The sequence below is a fragment of the Xyrauchen texanus genome, chromosome 1 (genome assembly GCF_025860055.1).
Source record: "Xyrauchen texanus isolate HMW12.3.18 chromosome 1, RBS_HiC_50CHRs, whole genome shotgun sequence".
Classification (NCBI taxonomy): domain Eukaryota; kingdom Metazoa; phylum Chordata; class Actinopteri; order Cypriniformes; family Catostomidae; genus Xyrauchen; species Xyrauchen texanus.
In genome coordinates, this window is record NC_068276.1 from 59954228 (window position 1) to 59971348 (window position 17121).

At 38.4% G+C, this 17121-nt stretch overlaps 2 protein-coding genes across 15 annotated transcripts in view; one reads left to right on the forward strand and one right to left on the reverse strand.

The window, feature by feature from the left end:
- LOC127657480 (calcium/calmodulin-dependent protein kinase type II delta 1 chain-like) overlaps positions 1-6901 on the forward strand; it is a 79586-nt gene extending 72685 nt beyond the window's left edge. For all 14 annotated transcript variants that reach the window (XM_052146406.1, XM_052146570.1, XM_052146820.1 and 11 more), the window contains 4 exons: positions 136-211; positions 301-395; positions 3276-3509; positions 3723-6901. In XM_052146406.1, coding sequence (XP_052002366.1) covers positions 136-211; positions 301-395; positions 3276-3508 — 404 coding nt within the window. In that variant the 3' untranslated portion in view covers position 3509; positions 3723-6901. The remainder of the gene's footprint in view (positions 1-135; positions 212-300; positions 396-3275; positions 3510-3722) is intronic.
- A 197-nt stretch (positions 6902-7098) lies between these two features.
- The window catches only part of ank2b (ankyrin 2b, neuronal), a 97182-nt gene continuing 87159 nt past the window's right edge, over positions 7099-17121 (reverse strand). The window contains 5 exon segments of the mRNA XM_052149164.1: positions 7099-9068; positions 11569-11661; positions 11923-12050; positions 12052-12111; positions 12418-12501. Coding sequence (XP_052005124.1) covers positions 8861-9068; positions 11569-11661; positions 11923-12050; positions 12052-12111; positions 12418-12501 — 573 coding nt within the window. The 3' untranslated portion in view covers positions 7099-8860.

The following is a 17121-nucleotide window of genomic DNA, read 5'->3' on the forward strand; positions in this document are numbered from 1 at the left end:
TATTTTGTATCTGTATCTGACCCTTTTGAATGCTAGATATGTCCACAGTCTGGTCTGTTCTTCAGTTGATGGATCAAAAAACTCTTTTTTTCACACCGTTTCTCACTCTGTTTCCATTCTTCATCTGTGTTTTAGCCAGGAAACAGGAGATCATTAAAGTCACAGAGCTGCTGATTGAAGCGATTAATAATGGAGATTTTGAAGCGTACACGTGAGTGTTTGTTTCAGTGTTATACCTCGACTCTTTTAAAGATTGTCTTGTCACTCCTTTACATTTTTATCATGTTTCGTGTATCACAGGAAGATCTGTGACCCCGGGCTCACATCTTTTGAACCGGAAGCTTTGGGAAACCTCGTGGAGGGGACGGATTTCCACAGGTTCTACTTTGAAAACGGTAAGACATTGATTTGACATGTTAAGATTTGTTGCCTCCAGATTTTGAGTTTGGGACTAAAGCAAAGTGTCCTGAATGAATGCAGCTACATTCATACATTTTAGCTTGGTTTTAGTGAGTTGTACTCAACAGCCTGCCAACAAAAGATATATAACAATAAGAAGATATCATTTGAATTCTGCAATCATAACTGATTTAATAATGTCACCTGATCATTAAATATTGAATTAGGGTAACGTTCCCTTACATATACGTTTAGACGCACAGCAAGCAATTTGTCATACAAAGTTTAACTGCAACTGCAGTATAGGACTGCCAAGTCCTCACAGTGGCTGGAGTTGTAAAGATGCTAGCACAAAAGAAAGAGACATAAAAAGATTTTTTGTACATTAAGTGCATGTTAAATGCAGATGGTGTGGGTTGGTTAAGTGCTCGTGGAACAGATGTGTTTTCAGCTGGTTCTTGAATGTTGAGGAGGTAACAGCAGATCGTGTGGAGGTTGAGAAAGAGCAGAGAAAGTGAACGTCGTGAAATATACTTTGAGCCCCTTTGTGATGGGTCCACCAGGCTTCGCTCATTCTTAGACCTCAGAGAGCGAGTTGGAGAATAGACCTGAAGAATTTAATTGAAATAAGTCAAAGCATTGAATTTGATTCGGGCAGCTACAGGTAGCCAGTGTGCGAAATCGAGAGTGGGGTGACATGAGCCCTTTTTGGCTGAGACCATCAAGCTGAATTCTGGACCATCTGCAGTGGCTTAATCATGTTAGCTGGAAGGCCAGCCAACAGAGCATTGCAGTAGTCCAGTCTTGAAATGACCAGAGCTTTGGACTAGGAGCTGTGTAGCATTTTAAGACAGGAAAGGTCTGATTTTCCTGATGTTGTAAACCGCAAACCTGCAATACCGGGCGGTTGATGAGATGTGTGCAGCGAAATGAAGCTGGTCAACTCCCATCACTCCCAGGTTCCGGCCTGTACTGGTTGGTGTTAGTGTAGTTGAATAGTTGGGTTGTGGTCAACAGATGGGATGGCTTGGATCATGAGGAGTTCTGTCTTGGCAAGGTTGAGCTGAAGGTGTCTTTCCTTCATCCAGGCTGAAATATCTTAGAGGCAGGCAGAGATACGAGCTGAGACAGTAGCGTCATCAGGCTGGAACGACAGGTAGAGCTGCGTATCATCTGTGTAGCAGTGGTAGGAAAAGCCATGTGCCTCAATGACTTGTCCGATTTATGTTGTGTACTTTCAGAAGAGGAGGGGTCCAAGCACTGATCGGGAGTGGTGGTGGCGTAGTGGGCTAAAGCGCACAACTGGTAATCAGGAGGTTGCTGGTTCGATCACCACAGCCACCACCATTGTGTCCTTGAGCAAGGCACTTAACTCCAGGTTGCTCCGGGGGGATTGTCCCTGTAATAAGTGCACTGTAAGTCGCTTTGGATAAAGCGTCTGCCAAATGCGTAAATGTAAATGATCCTTGAGGAACTCCAGTGGTTAGCTGGTGTGTCTTGAACACCTTTCCTCTCCAGGAGACCTTAAATGATCTGCCTGTGAGATATGACTCATGAACTTACAAAAATTAACCATGATGTTACTACTGTAAACATAGTTTAACCATTGTATTTGTAGTAAAACAGTATTAACCACTGCACAAGTCTCAAGTGATTCATTTATGTGAACTAGTTCATTTAAATGAACCGTTCAAAAGGACCGACTCACTAAAATGAATCGGAGTTCCCATTTGATATAACTGAAGTGAAATATAGTGAGAAAAAGCAGCAATACAATAAATATTTCGTCCATAAGTCTGTGATTCGGTGTATCATTTCAAAGTAAGCAAAGACCCTTTAAGGTAGCGCAGGTCTCAAGTGAATCAGTGAATCGTTTGTGTGAACTAATTGTTTTTAAGGCAGCTGGCCTCGAGGCAAACGCTCCAGTCTTTTCAATGTTATTGTTCATGATCTCTAAAAGCGATGATTTAGAAAAACATAAATAAATGGAAATGTAATATGTGTGTCCTAATGTTCTGAATGCATTTTTAGAGGTACCTTTATATGATTGTCCTTTTTAGGGTTAAGGCTGCACAGGGCACAAATGATTCAGTGAATCATTTTTGTGAACTTGTTCATTTAAATTGGAGTTCAGATTTTATATAACTGAATCGAAATATAGTTAAAATAAGCAACAATACACTTAATATTTTCCTTATAAAAAAGGCAAAGTCCCTTTAAGGCTGGGCAGCGCTCAAGTGAATCAGTGAATCATTTATGTGAACTAGTTTATTTTAATTGATTCATTTATACGGACAGATTCACTTAAAGGGGTCATAACAAGCCTTTTTTATTATTTAATATGTTCCTTGAGGTTTACTACTATTAGTAAAGTTTTTTGTACAAGAAAAAAACAGTCATATTTTTGTAAAACATGATCATTTTCCACCTTCATTCTGACCCTCTGTCATAAACGCTTTGTTTTGGTGCTGCTACTCCTTTAAGACTTGACAGTAAACATCCACTGTTATGATTGGCCCTCTGCTCTTGACTGCCCTGCTCTCTTACTGCTCACCGCTACTCGGCAGGGCTACGCAAGTGATAACGTAAAGGTGGCGTTTATGTGTTGTTGTGGAGGCAGTCAGATGCAAATGTCCACAACAGTGTGACATCACAATTTGGAGAAAGTAGAGAGTTGTTTGCCCTTTTTGCAGTGAGGAAGTTTTGAGTTCTGAAACATACTGTATGTTTATAGGAAATACAGTATGTTTCAGAACTCAAAACTTCCTAAACTGCAGAAAAAGACACGATTGTAGTTTGTTAATAAGGGTGAAAGTGCTTTTGAACACACTTTGAGACACTCCAAACACAATATGTAATGATGTTATCTCCTCTAGCTCTCTCCAAAGGCAACAAACCCATCCATACTATCTTGCTGAATCCTCATGTGCACCTGATCGGGGAGGATGCGGCGTGCATTGCTTATATACGGCTCACCCAGTACATGAATGGCGACAGTATGCCTCGCACCATGCAGTCAGAGGAAACCCGCGTCTGGCACCGTCGTGACGGCAAATGGCAGAACATCCACTTCCACCGGTCTGGCTCGCCAACTGTGCCCACCCAGTGAGGTCTGTGTTTGTGTGCATGCATGGGTTTGTTTTGTATGTCTGTAAGGCCTGAAAGAGACCCTACAGATGTACGTGAACACAAAACCTTTTAGCGTTGTGTTCCGAAACTCGTCAAAACGTGAAGTTGCTTCTCTTAAAGTCATAATGTAAAACTTGGCCAGTATACAGAAAAGGCACTGAATGATACTCAAGTGATTTATTTAATAATTTCAGATCGAATGGCCTCCAGAGCACAGCTGCTGAAATCAAGACATCAATTGAGCTTCAACAAGTGTCTGCCACACCACAACCATGATCTTCACTGTTTGATCTACTGTACCAGTCTTGTTTACATATCGTTGCTGCTGGATTATAGGATGGAGAGGGATGGAGAATCATTTTATATAAGGATGTGGCATTTATTTGCATGTGTGCGCGTGCATGTATGTATGTGTGCGAGTACATTTATATGTATTGAGTATGCTATTGACACACTATACTCATTATGTGCAATGCATGTTCTTACTAAGTACTTTAATCTTTTTTAAAGGGTTACATTTTTGTATAACATGAACATTATGGAGCCATTTGTTGGTAAACTAGTGTTTGTGTACATGAGTGTATTTTGATTGATAAATAATTCAAAGTTTGTTTTACATGTAATCACAGGGAGAAAATTAGAGGATGCCAAGTTGTAAAAAAAGACAAAAAAATTGTGCATATATGAACTAAGAATGTGTTGCATTATAACAGTGACATAAGTAATCCAAGTTAGACATCTGTAATTGTCTAGCAAACGGTGGAGTTTCCAAAATATGTTTGTGCTTTTCTAAATCTTTATCGACAAATATAATGGCAGAGAAATTACTTCAAATGACAAAAATGATCTTGCTTATGATTTTCAGTGACGTACAACGTTTTGTGAAGTGCTATTCTTACACTTTGGAGTATTAACGCTTTAATGTTAGCATACTAAGGAGAGTTGTGCTATTTTATGGGCTAGATTAAAAAAAAAAAAAAAAAAGACAAGGGGAACAGCTTAGCTAGTGTTTTGTTATTTTAAATGTTATAAAATATTCAAACATTATCAACAACTTATTACTTGTAATGGGAAAAGAATGTAACATTACTCATGATATAGTGTACAATATGTGTACAATATATACACTCGTTCTAAGAAACACAAATGGCTTGTAAATCCACATATAGCCTATGCTCTTTTCTATAACCTAGTGTGCATTTTAAGGCATCTTAATTATGCTGCCTCCTAAGATACCTTGTTGGGACCAAATTCAAAGGCAGCATCAAATGGCTTCTTTACAGAGAATGCAAAGCCAAGAATGCATTGTGAGAAGTCGAGTGAATAATAACTCCACAATGGCGAGAGAAATGCTGATTATCAATATACTTTATATTTCATTTATTGGTAAAATCTAGCGATAAAGAAATGTGTTCTGTGTAATTAAAATGGGTTATTTGATCCAATATTTCTGTGTGCTATGTATTTTATGCTTATCTGAGCATGGGGTATTCAACCGGAGGGGTGCGAGATTACTGGGACTTTGATTCGAGTCTTGAATCCATTCACTGGTGTGTTCAGTAACCATTCTGTAGATTACACCGCCAGTTACTACAAGACGATAAATTTAAGAACAACGAAAGTGATAAAAGTAGGCCTACTTCAAAATCTATTCCGATTGGATGCATGCGACAACGCAGTCATCAGATCCTGATAATTTTATTTCCCATTTATGTAAACGGAAAACATTCCAATTGGAATGATTTCATTCCGAATAAGAAAGGTGATATAAACGTAGAACTGATTGGAGTCGTTTAAGGCTGCAACAATGAAGTGGAGAAGGATTTGTTTACTTATAAGATTCACTGAAGTACACCGATTCATTCATGAATCAAACACTCTGTTTTAGGCATACCCATGTGAAACGATAAATTGGGCAAAATTGACAGTTTGGCAAACCTAAAATACAGATTATCGTGCATCATGGTAAATAACTATATTCACAGTGTGTTGTACTGAACTGAGCTTGACAGTTGAAAACATGTGAGACTAAAATGCTAGTTACAAACGTAACATTCGACAGAGAAGCCGTTTGACTCTTTCCAAAGAGTAAGGGTTGACAATCCAAAAATTAACAATGGCCAGCCAAACCACAGAGAGAAGGTACGTTTTCCAAACATCAAGAACAAGTATACTCACGTTTATTGACAGTGAAGGGCGATTTACGACTAGCTGTGTGGAGCATCGACCTTATTCACGCTAGCGCCATTTTGATTTTGAATGGCAACGACTACGAGGCTGTGAGGGACAGACTTACAGTCTCTTCAATGGGCTGAACTGCAGTTTAAAGTGTTTTTGGATCGTTCCGTGGACAAAACATTCAGTATGAAGAACTCCAGACAACATGAGTTGTGGAAAATCAGATGTCATATAGGGGCTTTTTTGTATCGTTCGAGCCATAGAAGAGACTGTACATCTATCTATCCCTCAAAGCCTCGTAGTCATTGCTATTAAAAATCAAAGATGGCGCTAACGTGAATAATCTGTATTGAACCACAGATTGACATGACGTCAAGAAAGACGCTTCAACACTTAACCAACACAGAATATGGTAGGCCTAAGCTTAAATCAAAAATTTTTATGTATCGTATTTGTTAAGTACATAGTTATGTAGTTATTTTTGAAATAGTGTGCTAATGATGTTAGCAGGCTTTTTTTTTTGTTCATGGATTTTGGTTGCGGTGGGATGGTGGGAACATTTTTAAAACTGAGTATGCCTATCACACACTTAGCTTAGCAACATGCTAATATTAAACACTAATGAAATAAATGAGAGTAATTTTGTAAATTATCCGGGCACTTGAAATCAGTCACATTAGGTTTCATGTCAGGATGCTGCTTTTACAAGTCAGCTCAAGGTTATTTTTCTTAATTTAAAAATTTAAATCAGTGAATTATGTGAAATTTACAGTTTTGTTGTGTTAACTTAATAATTGTGCTTGACTGCTACTCATTGGAGTTTCCAATTACTCCTTGAGGAAGACTGTGATGATAACTTTAGTTCTAAATATTAAGTGATTAAAATAGTGCATGGCTTTCCATTCTTTGTCATCTAAGCTTATTTATAAGTATCCAAAACTTATGGCAGGCATGCAAAATTGCATTTTGAAGATCTAGCATAGTGGTTAATAGTCAAGTAGAATTCATCACACATCTTTAGATTTATGCTGCCAAATTGTATATTTACTATTGCATTAATACCGTTAAATATACACTATGTATTAAATTGGAAAATGTTCCCCATTTTTCCTTTTACAATTCAACAATATCACTTGGGACATGAAAGGAGAACCGATATTGATTGGTTTCAAAATGTCTAATAAAATGTGTGATTTCCGCAAAGTGCCTGTATTGATTTTGTTATGGTGATTTAATGCTTGCTCTAATTATTTCCATCTTTAGTCTAAATGAAAATCTAATAACCTTTTTGAGGAATAATAATAATAATAAAAACCCTCTTACATGAACACAATTATCTTTTGAACTGAAGTGCAAATGCAATGTTTAGTTAACAAATAAATCATGGAGAGTAAGAAAATTTGTTTATTCATGTACAGTTTATTACCCACTGCAGCTGCGGTTTTCATGAATTATTTTTGCCAATACATGCTATATGCTGCCATCGCCACAGAATATGGTTAACAAAATTTCAGATTTTTTCACTTTTTATTTTCCTCACTTTGTATTACAAAGTAAACAACATATAGTCTGAATAGGACTGAATAATCCAGGGTTAGCCCAAACCAGTTCTGAATTCTGAATCAAACTCTTTCAAGTGTGCATGCTATTGTCTGTTACAAATAAAGCAGATTATTTGTCAATGCAATATGATAACTGGGCACAATATCACAGACATATACACTTGCACACCCTTGACATGCATCACATTATTAGCCTGTTCAAATTGTATATTGCTAGTATTATTTGTACTATCAACTGCTAAAAGCCTGATGTGTATCTAGGGTAAAAAGCGGAGTCGTTTAAATTGTGCTTGTATTGTAGTGTATTGTAATTATAACAAGCATGAAGAAACAAATATATCCAATGCCAACTGCTGTAATTGAGCATTTTGCATTATATTCTCAAAACATTTAAAAAATGCAAAATATATTAAAATAAATTGGAGCAATTCAAATGATTCACATTCAAATTAGGCTATACCTTCCTCCACTGCTTCCTTGGGTATAATACCTGCAATTTACATTTTTGGGTGATCTTGACTATCCCTTTTAAAAACAGAACAAATTAAAAGTCTAAATCTGCACATTCTTCTTTAAAGAAGTAAATATGATAGGGCCGTTACACTAAAACAAAGATGTCAAACAAAATGACAAACAGAATGATAATGGATGTGTAGACATTACAAGCTTTCTTTCACTAAGAATTTAGAAAGAACTGCTTGATTATTGGTGAAAATATGTATGTGGGGGGGGGGGGGTGTATTCAAATAGACCGTTATTTCAGATATCTGGTTAATGCACGTTAATAACTGCGGTTAGAAACTCACAAGACCAAAAGTATTGATATTTGATGAGGTTTTGGACAAGTAATCGGGCATGTTTATAATCACAGCAGTTCATTTGTGGAGTTGTACAGCAATTACAGGAGACAGTAGAGTATACTTATGTTTTATGTTAACATTTTATGTCAAAGTCCACACACGTGTTGTCCATTATTTACAAAAGTCTTCACACCTTTAGTGGCTTGACTATGAGGTCAGCAAAAAAAATGGACCCATACTCATTTTTCATCATTATCCCTGTGGAAAAGACCAGCATTAAAGGTACCCAGCACAAGTTTTGTTTTGGAGGCTTTGTAACTAGTTTAACCAGCAATACCATGCTAGTTGACCAGCATTTGTTCTGGTGAAAGGCAAGGCTATGCATGACCAGCATAAAACCCGCCATGGAATTCATGCTGGTCTAAGCTGGTCTTCTCATCAGGAATGTTAAGTTCAGCTTCCTACCACATCAACCAAAAATGACACAATAAATAAGAAACATCAATGTTTCATACAATTCACTCCGCAATTCAGAAGATAAAGCTATCTTTGGTCACAAAATGATCTCATTGAGAACTCAATGAAAATGAAAGACATTCAAGCGAAAAGCAGTTAAAAATGTCCAAGCAATAAATAACAAAAGATAAAAAAAGATCAACCAAAAGGGTCTTAAAGCGAAGAACTGTTTCGTGTTGTTGAGGTGGACAGAAAGGGCTACGACCAAATATTAGCAAGGTCTTTGTTAAATGCTCACCACAACCAAAATGCTGTGGCTTATTTTTGTTTTTCCTTCTACCCTGCATCTGAATCTTGTCCTGCGTCTGGTTCTTCGGTCACATCCTGGGTGCAGTAGCATTGAAGCAGTTGAAGCGGTTGCTGCTGCAGGTTGTTGGGTCGCAGGGTATCAGGGGTGTCCTCCAGTCGCTCCAGGTGGGTTTGTTTGGCCTGGCCATCTCTCACTACAGTTTGTTTCTGTGTGCACGTCTTATGCACGCGGTTCCTATGAATCAAACATTTCAGAGTCATAAAGACAGGTCTGAATACCTTGAATAAGCAATTAGTTTGTTAATCACTCCATCTCTGGGTAACGGTAAATGTGAAGTCAACATGAAATCAAAACTGACCCCATTTACTTTGTTAATACAAGTTCCTGGTCTTGGTTTGAACAAGTGAGACAAAGATCTCACTCTTCATTAGGTCACAATAACGATACTGGTATCGGAATGGGTCCGATACTGCATTCGTGTATTTGGACTTGTGCTCGTAAAAATGCTCCGATACCATCTGACGTACCAAGACGTTTACGTAAACATTCAGCGCACAAAATACAGTCACGTTATGCCGTGATTATATGTGATTATTAAACCGAAAAGGCTGCGATTTATTGAGATAAATATATAGTTTGCACGTGCTGCACATTTCAAATGTGAGCACATGTGAATGTGGAGCTGGTGTTGTGCCGACGGCAGTTGCTCCATTCATAGCTCCTTGGTTCATACATGGAAAACTGAGTATTACACACTAATAATAATAATGTGGACAAACATTGAAGTTGTTTGTAACCTTGTTGAGGCACCTACATTTATTATCTATTAAATAAATTAATTACAGAAGTAATGATGGATTTAGTAAGACGAGGTTTCAAATGTTTTAATTCTCAACTTCATAGAGATTAATGAAAGTAATGCAAAAATGCATGTAACATGAATGTGCGCGATGTGCATCATAAGGTGCTCTTACATCACCTAATGTTGTTTCTTTGGCTGGTACCTAAACAGATGCACAAAGGACCAGGTTAAAATGACGGACATCAGTAGGTTGAACTATAGGGACAAAGAGACGCGCGTGAAGAAACACACTTTATTATCTACAACAGAAAAGCCGCTGATGCACGCCGCTGATGCGGTGTTTGTACAGATGCATGCAGCGGGAGCGTGTCTCGTGGAACACATGCATGTAAAGCAGCAGGGTCACTTTATATAGCAGATGTGTATACAACCTAAACAAGTTCAACTTGAACCTAATATGTATTATTTGAATCATCCACTTGAGGGAGGAAGAAGAGGAGGAGGAGGAAGAGAGAGAATGAATCACTCATTGCACACTCTCACCCTAATCTCATTTGTTAACCATATTTTAATGATTTATTTTGGCCTATTTAAGTTTTAAACTGCAGGGTCACATTACTTACATATGTCTTCTAAGAAAATCTGTTCAATGAGAACATCTCATTATAAAATGTTATACAGTATACAGGGCTGCCCATAAGGAGAGAAAAGGGAACCACTTTCCAGGGCCCAGCCACTGAGCAGGGCCCAAGAGAGATAGATCAACACCCCCGATAGTGCTACGACATCCAGAGATCACTCGCCTGAGATCACGCGCTCGTACACTGCCCGCGACAAATACCGGCGCTCCAACATATAACGGCATGCACATCCCCTACCCCAACACCCCCATTATTTGACAAAAATAGCTCAAATGTTGTATTTTGATTGTGCTGTGAGGTTCTGTATAAAAGGAATTCATTTGATACAAATTGTACAATATTTTGTTGTAAATGTAATGTTTCATTTGATTAAATTTGTAATGAATTGGTTAACTTAGACACTATTTTTAAGATAAAAATAAAATATACTGTTGATATGGAATTCAGGGTAAAAACAAAAAAAAATGGGATTGTATCAGTATCTGTGAGTACCAAAAAATAAATATCGCTCCTCATACTCGTTCTCCAAAAAAATTAAAAATAAAAATAATAATAATAATAGTGGTATCAGGAAATCCCTTGTGGCAGGGTGGAGGGTGGGGCGGGTCGTGATCATACACGGGTGTGTATGATCACGACCCGGCCCCCCCGGCCCCGCCCTCCGCCCTGCCACATCCCTACTCTTCATAATCTTTCTTCAAAATTGCTCCACCTCTGAAAGGACTTTCCTTTTCAGGTGATGTCACCAAGGCCACTTAAATCAACCGCTGGCAGTGTTAGGAGGGGAGCAGACCTCAATAAACAAACTCCAGCAAACTCTGGAATGGAACATCTACTTTTCACGTCCCACTCGATTCCCAATAGATAAAACTCCAGCCTACATTTATTTGTTGTTCAAATCTACCATTTTGATCAGAAATACTTCACATTTCGGAAGCAAAATGGGTTGCGAATGCAGTTTCGTGTTGACTTCAAACATCCAAATGTAAGTATTGAACACTTGAGGGAAATTTTAGTAAAAAGACACAATATCCTTTAGTTGGACACAAAGCAGGCTGGTTTCAAAACAAACCCGCCTTTTCATAATGCCATCTTGAGCTTCATGGTCTTGCTCAATACCTTAAAATGACTTTTTTCAATCAAATTAAAAATCAAGGTAAAATTGTGAAGACATGTTTTAGAAATATTATTGTTCAAATACTTGATGCACTTGGGTATTAATAACCATTGTTTTCCTTCACACCATTCTCCTAATAAACAACACGTAAAAAGGACATGGCACTGTCCAGACCTTCTGACCACAGATCCATCCCCTTTAAACACTTCTCTCTCTACTAAATGAGGCAGGTGCACTTTCCCAAAGCCTCCTACAAAGTTCAAAGCCCAGACATACGAGAGAGAACCCAAATATACAACAGTTATACTAAAATACTAGTGTAAATTCTATATTAAATCTAGTGTTGATCATAATGCTAAGTACCATACACATATTTGCTATTTACTCTAATTTAGGCTACTATATACAGCCGCAAATTTATTTGGCCTTTTAGTATTAATGCTGAACCACTCATTATTGGGCACTGATTGTAAATACATATACTGTATAATACCCCACAAGTCCCTAAACACCAACTAGATTCTGACCTTTTCAAAGTCGTCTTTGGCTGAGGGGAGATCCACAGAGAGCGAAGGGTCTCCGATTTGTTTTTCCACCCGTTCACCTTGCACTACCGTGGTTTTGACGACCTTGCCGACTTTCCGACCTTGGACTGGGCTCTTCCTCAAACTCAGAGGCTGTTGCTCCGCCATATGCAAAAGGTTCAGAGAAGGTCAGCTGAAATGGATAGACAAAATAATTATGAGTTGGAGTGGACAGTGAAGGAAACGCAGTCAAATATTTTCCTGCATATATGGGAACCACTTCAGTACTATTTAAAAAGAATTTGGCCAAATCGAAGTATCTTAATAAATTGCAGTTTTTGCATCATGATGCTGTGCAATGCTGTCTAGGTAGTCAGCTCACTAGGTTTTGAACAGCAATTGAGAAAACATGTCGGACTCTATAGCTATGGTATGCCATATATGAGATTGAAGTAGCATGGATAAGTCTTCGTAAAAAAACTTAAGTTAAAGCATTTACCTTTTTGACCACCATGTTTCCATACTGGTCAGTGTATTGCTCTTCTGTGACTGTCTGAGGAGGGATTTCAGGCATCTCATCTGCCTAAAGAAATAAAGCAACCGTCTCCATTATGTCTTGTATATTGCAGGAATTGTAAGTGGCTTCATTGTGCGATCACACAGTAAGTGTTTAATGCACACATTGTACATGATCCAATGAGTGCAATGTAAATCCTTTCAGTCTGAAACACACACAAGTTGTTTTATTTTATTCTTATTTAATGATACATAAATTCAGTACATGCACATGTAGGATTAGCTGATTGGAAATAATATTAAACATGGCACCAGGATGCACATCTAACTCAAGTACCTGAAATACAACTCTGCGTCACACCACCCTGGTGGTCAACACCTCCTCCTCTGAACTATCAGACAGCAAACCTAGTTCCTCAGCTATCTCCTGAGAGTCAGCAGAGATGCATTGAGGGTGTATGTCTTAAGTACTATAGTATATCTCATTTAATTGCGTGTCACACCATGCAAAACCAATGCACTCTGAAAGTTATTTTTTTCCTTTGAATAAAAACTGTTATTTTCAGCAGTCTGTTACAGTTGCTACAGTTAGTTTTCCTCTTCTTCTCTGCAACTGATTAAACAGCTTTTGTGGCTAATTGTAATCAACCAAAATCATGTGGTCAAGAAAAAGGGTTTGATGTATATTGCCAAAAGAAGCAATTGGACAAAATGCACTTTAAGCATGCCAAGGCACTGTAAGTGCACACATATAAGCAAATGTTTGTTAGCATGTTAAACCTTGTTACCACAGGTCAGGGATTATAACACTTGCACACAATGCAAAGGTCAACAGAGTGCTCATGCTAAACAGCTTACCCTCCCTAGAGAATCATCGTCATCATACTGTGCTCTCGATATTGGAGGCAGCTCTTCAGCAAATGAATGATCACTTGCATAATCGTAAACATAAGCTTTCTCCTCACCAGTGTATTCATCCTCTGGCTCAAGAACCAGTGAAAAATCAAGATCCTCGCTGACCCAGGACATGGACCGATCATCCTTTTTCAACTGGGTGTACTCTTTAAGCTTAGGGATACCTGACAAGTACTCTGGGCTGCTTGTTAAAGATGGAGGATCCTCAACTTGGTAAACCATTTGAGCAACATCTAAAAACTCTGCTGATCCATCCTCTGGCTCTGATGTGTCCGAAAATGTTTGGTGGCAATCACAAAACTCAACATCTGACTCTGTGCTATCTGCATGAACAGGCCTTGGCCTGGCTTTAAGATTGACATTGTAAAGTGGAGAGTCATTATCTACAATGGCAGTGGCATTTAACTGCTTTTGGTCATCTGTTAGTCTTGCAGGCAATTCAGAGGCTTTGAGCTCTTGAGACACTTTCAGAGAACAATGTGTCATAGCAGCTACAAGAGGATACATTCCTGGAAAAACTATATTTGATTCAGGTTTTTCTCCACCAAATGATGATAATGTCTGTTCAAATTCAGAGAGAACATACTTGAAGCCAGGGGACACTTGGAAAGTCCCTGCAGCTGATAGAGATTCACAGGACACTGGAGAAAGCTCTAAATCAGAGGATGAGGTGCTAAATACAGGATATATGGGACTTAAATCAGTGGGTGACACCGGAGTGCTTGTTGATGGTATCACAATTGATCTTGAGAGCAAATTGCTGTTATCAGATGATTTGAGACTCAAACTAAGTTGAGAGGAAGCAGTTAAATTTGGTGTAACTCTTCTGTGAGAGTCTTGGAGATGAAACAGAAAAGAGTTTAATTCCTGTGATCCAGTTGATACTCTTGGTTCTTCGGGTGATGGATGAGGATGTGCATTGGATTTGTGGGCCTCAAAAGCAAAGATCTGCTCAGGTATATTGGTGGTGACCCATGCATCGGACTCTTTTGAGGATTCGCTGGTCAACAAGGATGCTATTAACTTCAGTTGATGTTCTAATATTATCACATGTGTGGCAAGTGTATGGTCTGATGAATTCTCATCTGTGAAACTGGTGATTTTTGAAATCATGGATGATTTATCTCCCTGCCTTACATCTAAATCTGTCTCTTGAGTCTCTAAATGAATGGCCTTTTCTGAGACATTTTCCTGTACAAAACGAAAGAATTCCCTCTCATTTATATAATAACAAACACCAATTTGCAATACAATTTGGTACATAGAAAGACAAAATTAACATGCATTAACATCCGATGCAAAATGCAATGTATTTATAAACTTTACAAATGCAGTTGAGAAGGAAGAATTCCCATTACAAACCAGGCAGCTGAAAAAAAACCTTTTAACAGCACACTCTGTTATCCAGTTAGTAGATCCAAAGCAGTGAAAAGCAGTTAGTGTTTCAAGGCAGATCTGACACTGTATTTGTCCCAGATTAAGAATTCAGAGCTGCATACTCAAGAGTATGTTTACTTACCCTTTCCTTGGATTCTTGTGGGGCTAGTTGGGAACTGGTATGTGTTGTTTGCATAATAGCATGAGAGAAAGACGTTTGTTCACTACCTGATATAGCACAGTTGGGGATTTCAGTATCACTTTGCTTAGTACATTACTAATTTGCTGGAATTTCAGGAGAAGAGAGTGGGGTCTTAATCTCCATTTTATATCCAGTATACTCAAACCCACCTGGCTTTATACAGAAAGTTTCACTTTTGTATTGAGGATTATACAATTTGGATTTAATGCTAAAGGAACAGCTTTGTACACAAGCTTATATTGAGGCTCATGAGATGACACATGTGTTACAGTCTCAGATACTTTATGCTCATGTAGTGATTGTTGACTTGGATCAACAGTTTTCTTATGTTCTATTTCTAAACAATATTGATCAACAGGAGATATTTCGCCTGACTCGAGCGATAAAAGTCTATTTTCAGTCGATGTAATGTCCTCAGATGCAAAGCTTGCCATGTCAAACTCTATTTTGGATGCAATAGATTCTAGGGAGGATTAGCTGTATGAGTGACATTTACACAAACTAATGATTTAAAGTCAGAAATGCATGAGTTTGGGGATAATGGTCTATTTTCATTCAAGGACATGACTGATTCGGATGATGAGGGTATCTGGTCAGTAGCTTGAGATCCAAAAACCCAAAACACAATGTCAGGATCTGATGTTAGTGACTCAGAAGACTCTGACCGATATATGTTTATTGATGCTATTTCATGTGTACAAGAAAACTGTGGAACTGGTGAGTCTGGAGATAATGGTCCACACTCCTCTAATGATATAAAAGATTGTGGAGATGCACGATCTATTGCTGATATTGTATGAGATGATGTAGGTCGGTAATCACTTATTGAGTCAGGGGACAGTGGTCTATATTCGATTTCTGATGTCATTGATTCAGGAGAGTCAGGTGTTTGCTTTGGATTAAGGTCAGATGGACAGTATTCATTTTCGTCATCCATAGATACTGATTCTGGAGAAGTTGATCTGGAGCCTGATTTTGGCACGATTAATATGTGTGGGGATGGTGTAAACTCAGGAACAGGTGAATCAGGGCACAGTGATCTGTTTTCATTAACTGAAGTGATTGACTCAGCTGAGAATTTTCTTAGATCAATCATAAAGTCATCAATTACATAGGTCTGTACATCTAACTCTGACAGAACTGATTCAGGAGATGAGGACCTGTAATCTGTTACCATTATGGGTTAAAATTGAAAGGTATAATACTGAGGTATTGGAGAGTCTGGCATGGGTATGGGTGACTCAGGGGAGAGAGGTCTGTGTGCATTTATAGATTCTGGAGAAGCCACTGAGGTAAAAACATTCAGTTCATATTCCTCTTTTGACAATAAAGATTCTGGGGATGAGGATCTGTATTCTATTACAGGAATTGATTCAAAAACTGCTGGGAAATACTGTGGCACAGGTGAGTCTGGAGATAAGGGCCTACATTAATTCATAGAGCAAACTGACAGGGTGAGAAGACCCTCTAATTTCTGCCAATAACATTGCAGATTCAGGTGACATGGGTCTCCAATCAGATAAGGAGTCTGGGGAAAGAGGTCTTTCATCAGTGTCACATTAAATTGAATATGGGGAATCTGGACGTGGTTCTAAGGCAAAAGGGTCTGCAAGGGAAGGCTTGTAATCTGTAGTTTCTGAGCAGATAGACTGAGGTGAACATGAGCAATGTCCAATTACTGTCAAAGCACTCTGAGGGGAAAAATACAATGAATTGAGGTACAGGTGAGTAAGGGGACCGTGGTATACCCTCAATTTCTGAGATTATTGATTGAGAAGAGTCAGGTCTTTGCTCTAGATTAAGGTCAGACCAACAACATTCATTTTCGTCATTCAAAAACACTGATATCGGAAGTCTAACTCTGGAGTGATAAATAGTTGAGTGGATGGGGTGAACTCAGGAACAGGTGAATCAGGGAACAGTGGTCTGTTTTCATTAACTGATGTGATTGACTCAGCTGAGAACCTTTTTAAGGTCAATCACCAAGTCATCAAATACATCTTTCTCTAAATCTTTCTCTGAAAGTATCGATTCAGGAGATGCCGACTTATCCCAGTTTGAACCTATAATGGGAACAGGTTATATGTAATACTGAGGTATTGGAGAATCTGGTGAAAAAGATCTAAACTCAAACCTGTTCTCATCGATATATTCTGTCGGTTCTGGAAACTCACTGGTGAGTCTGGAGATAGG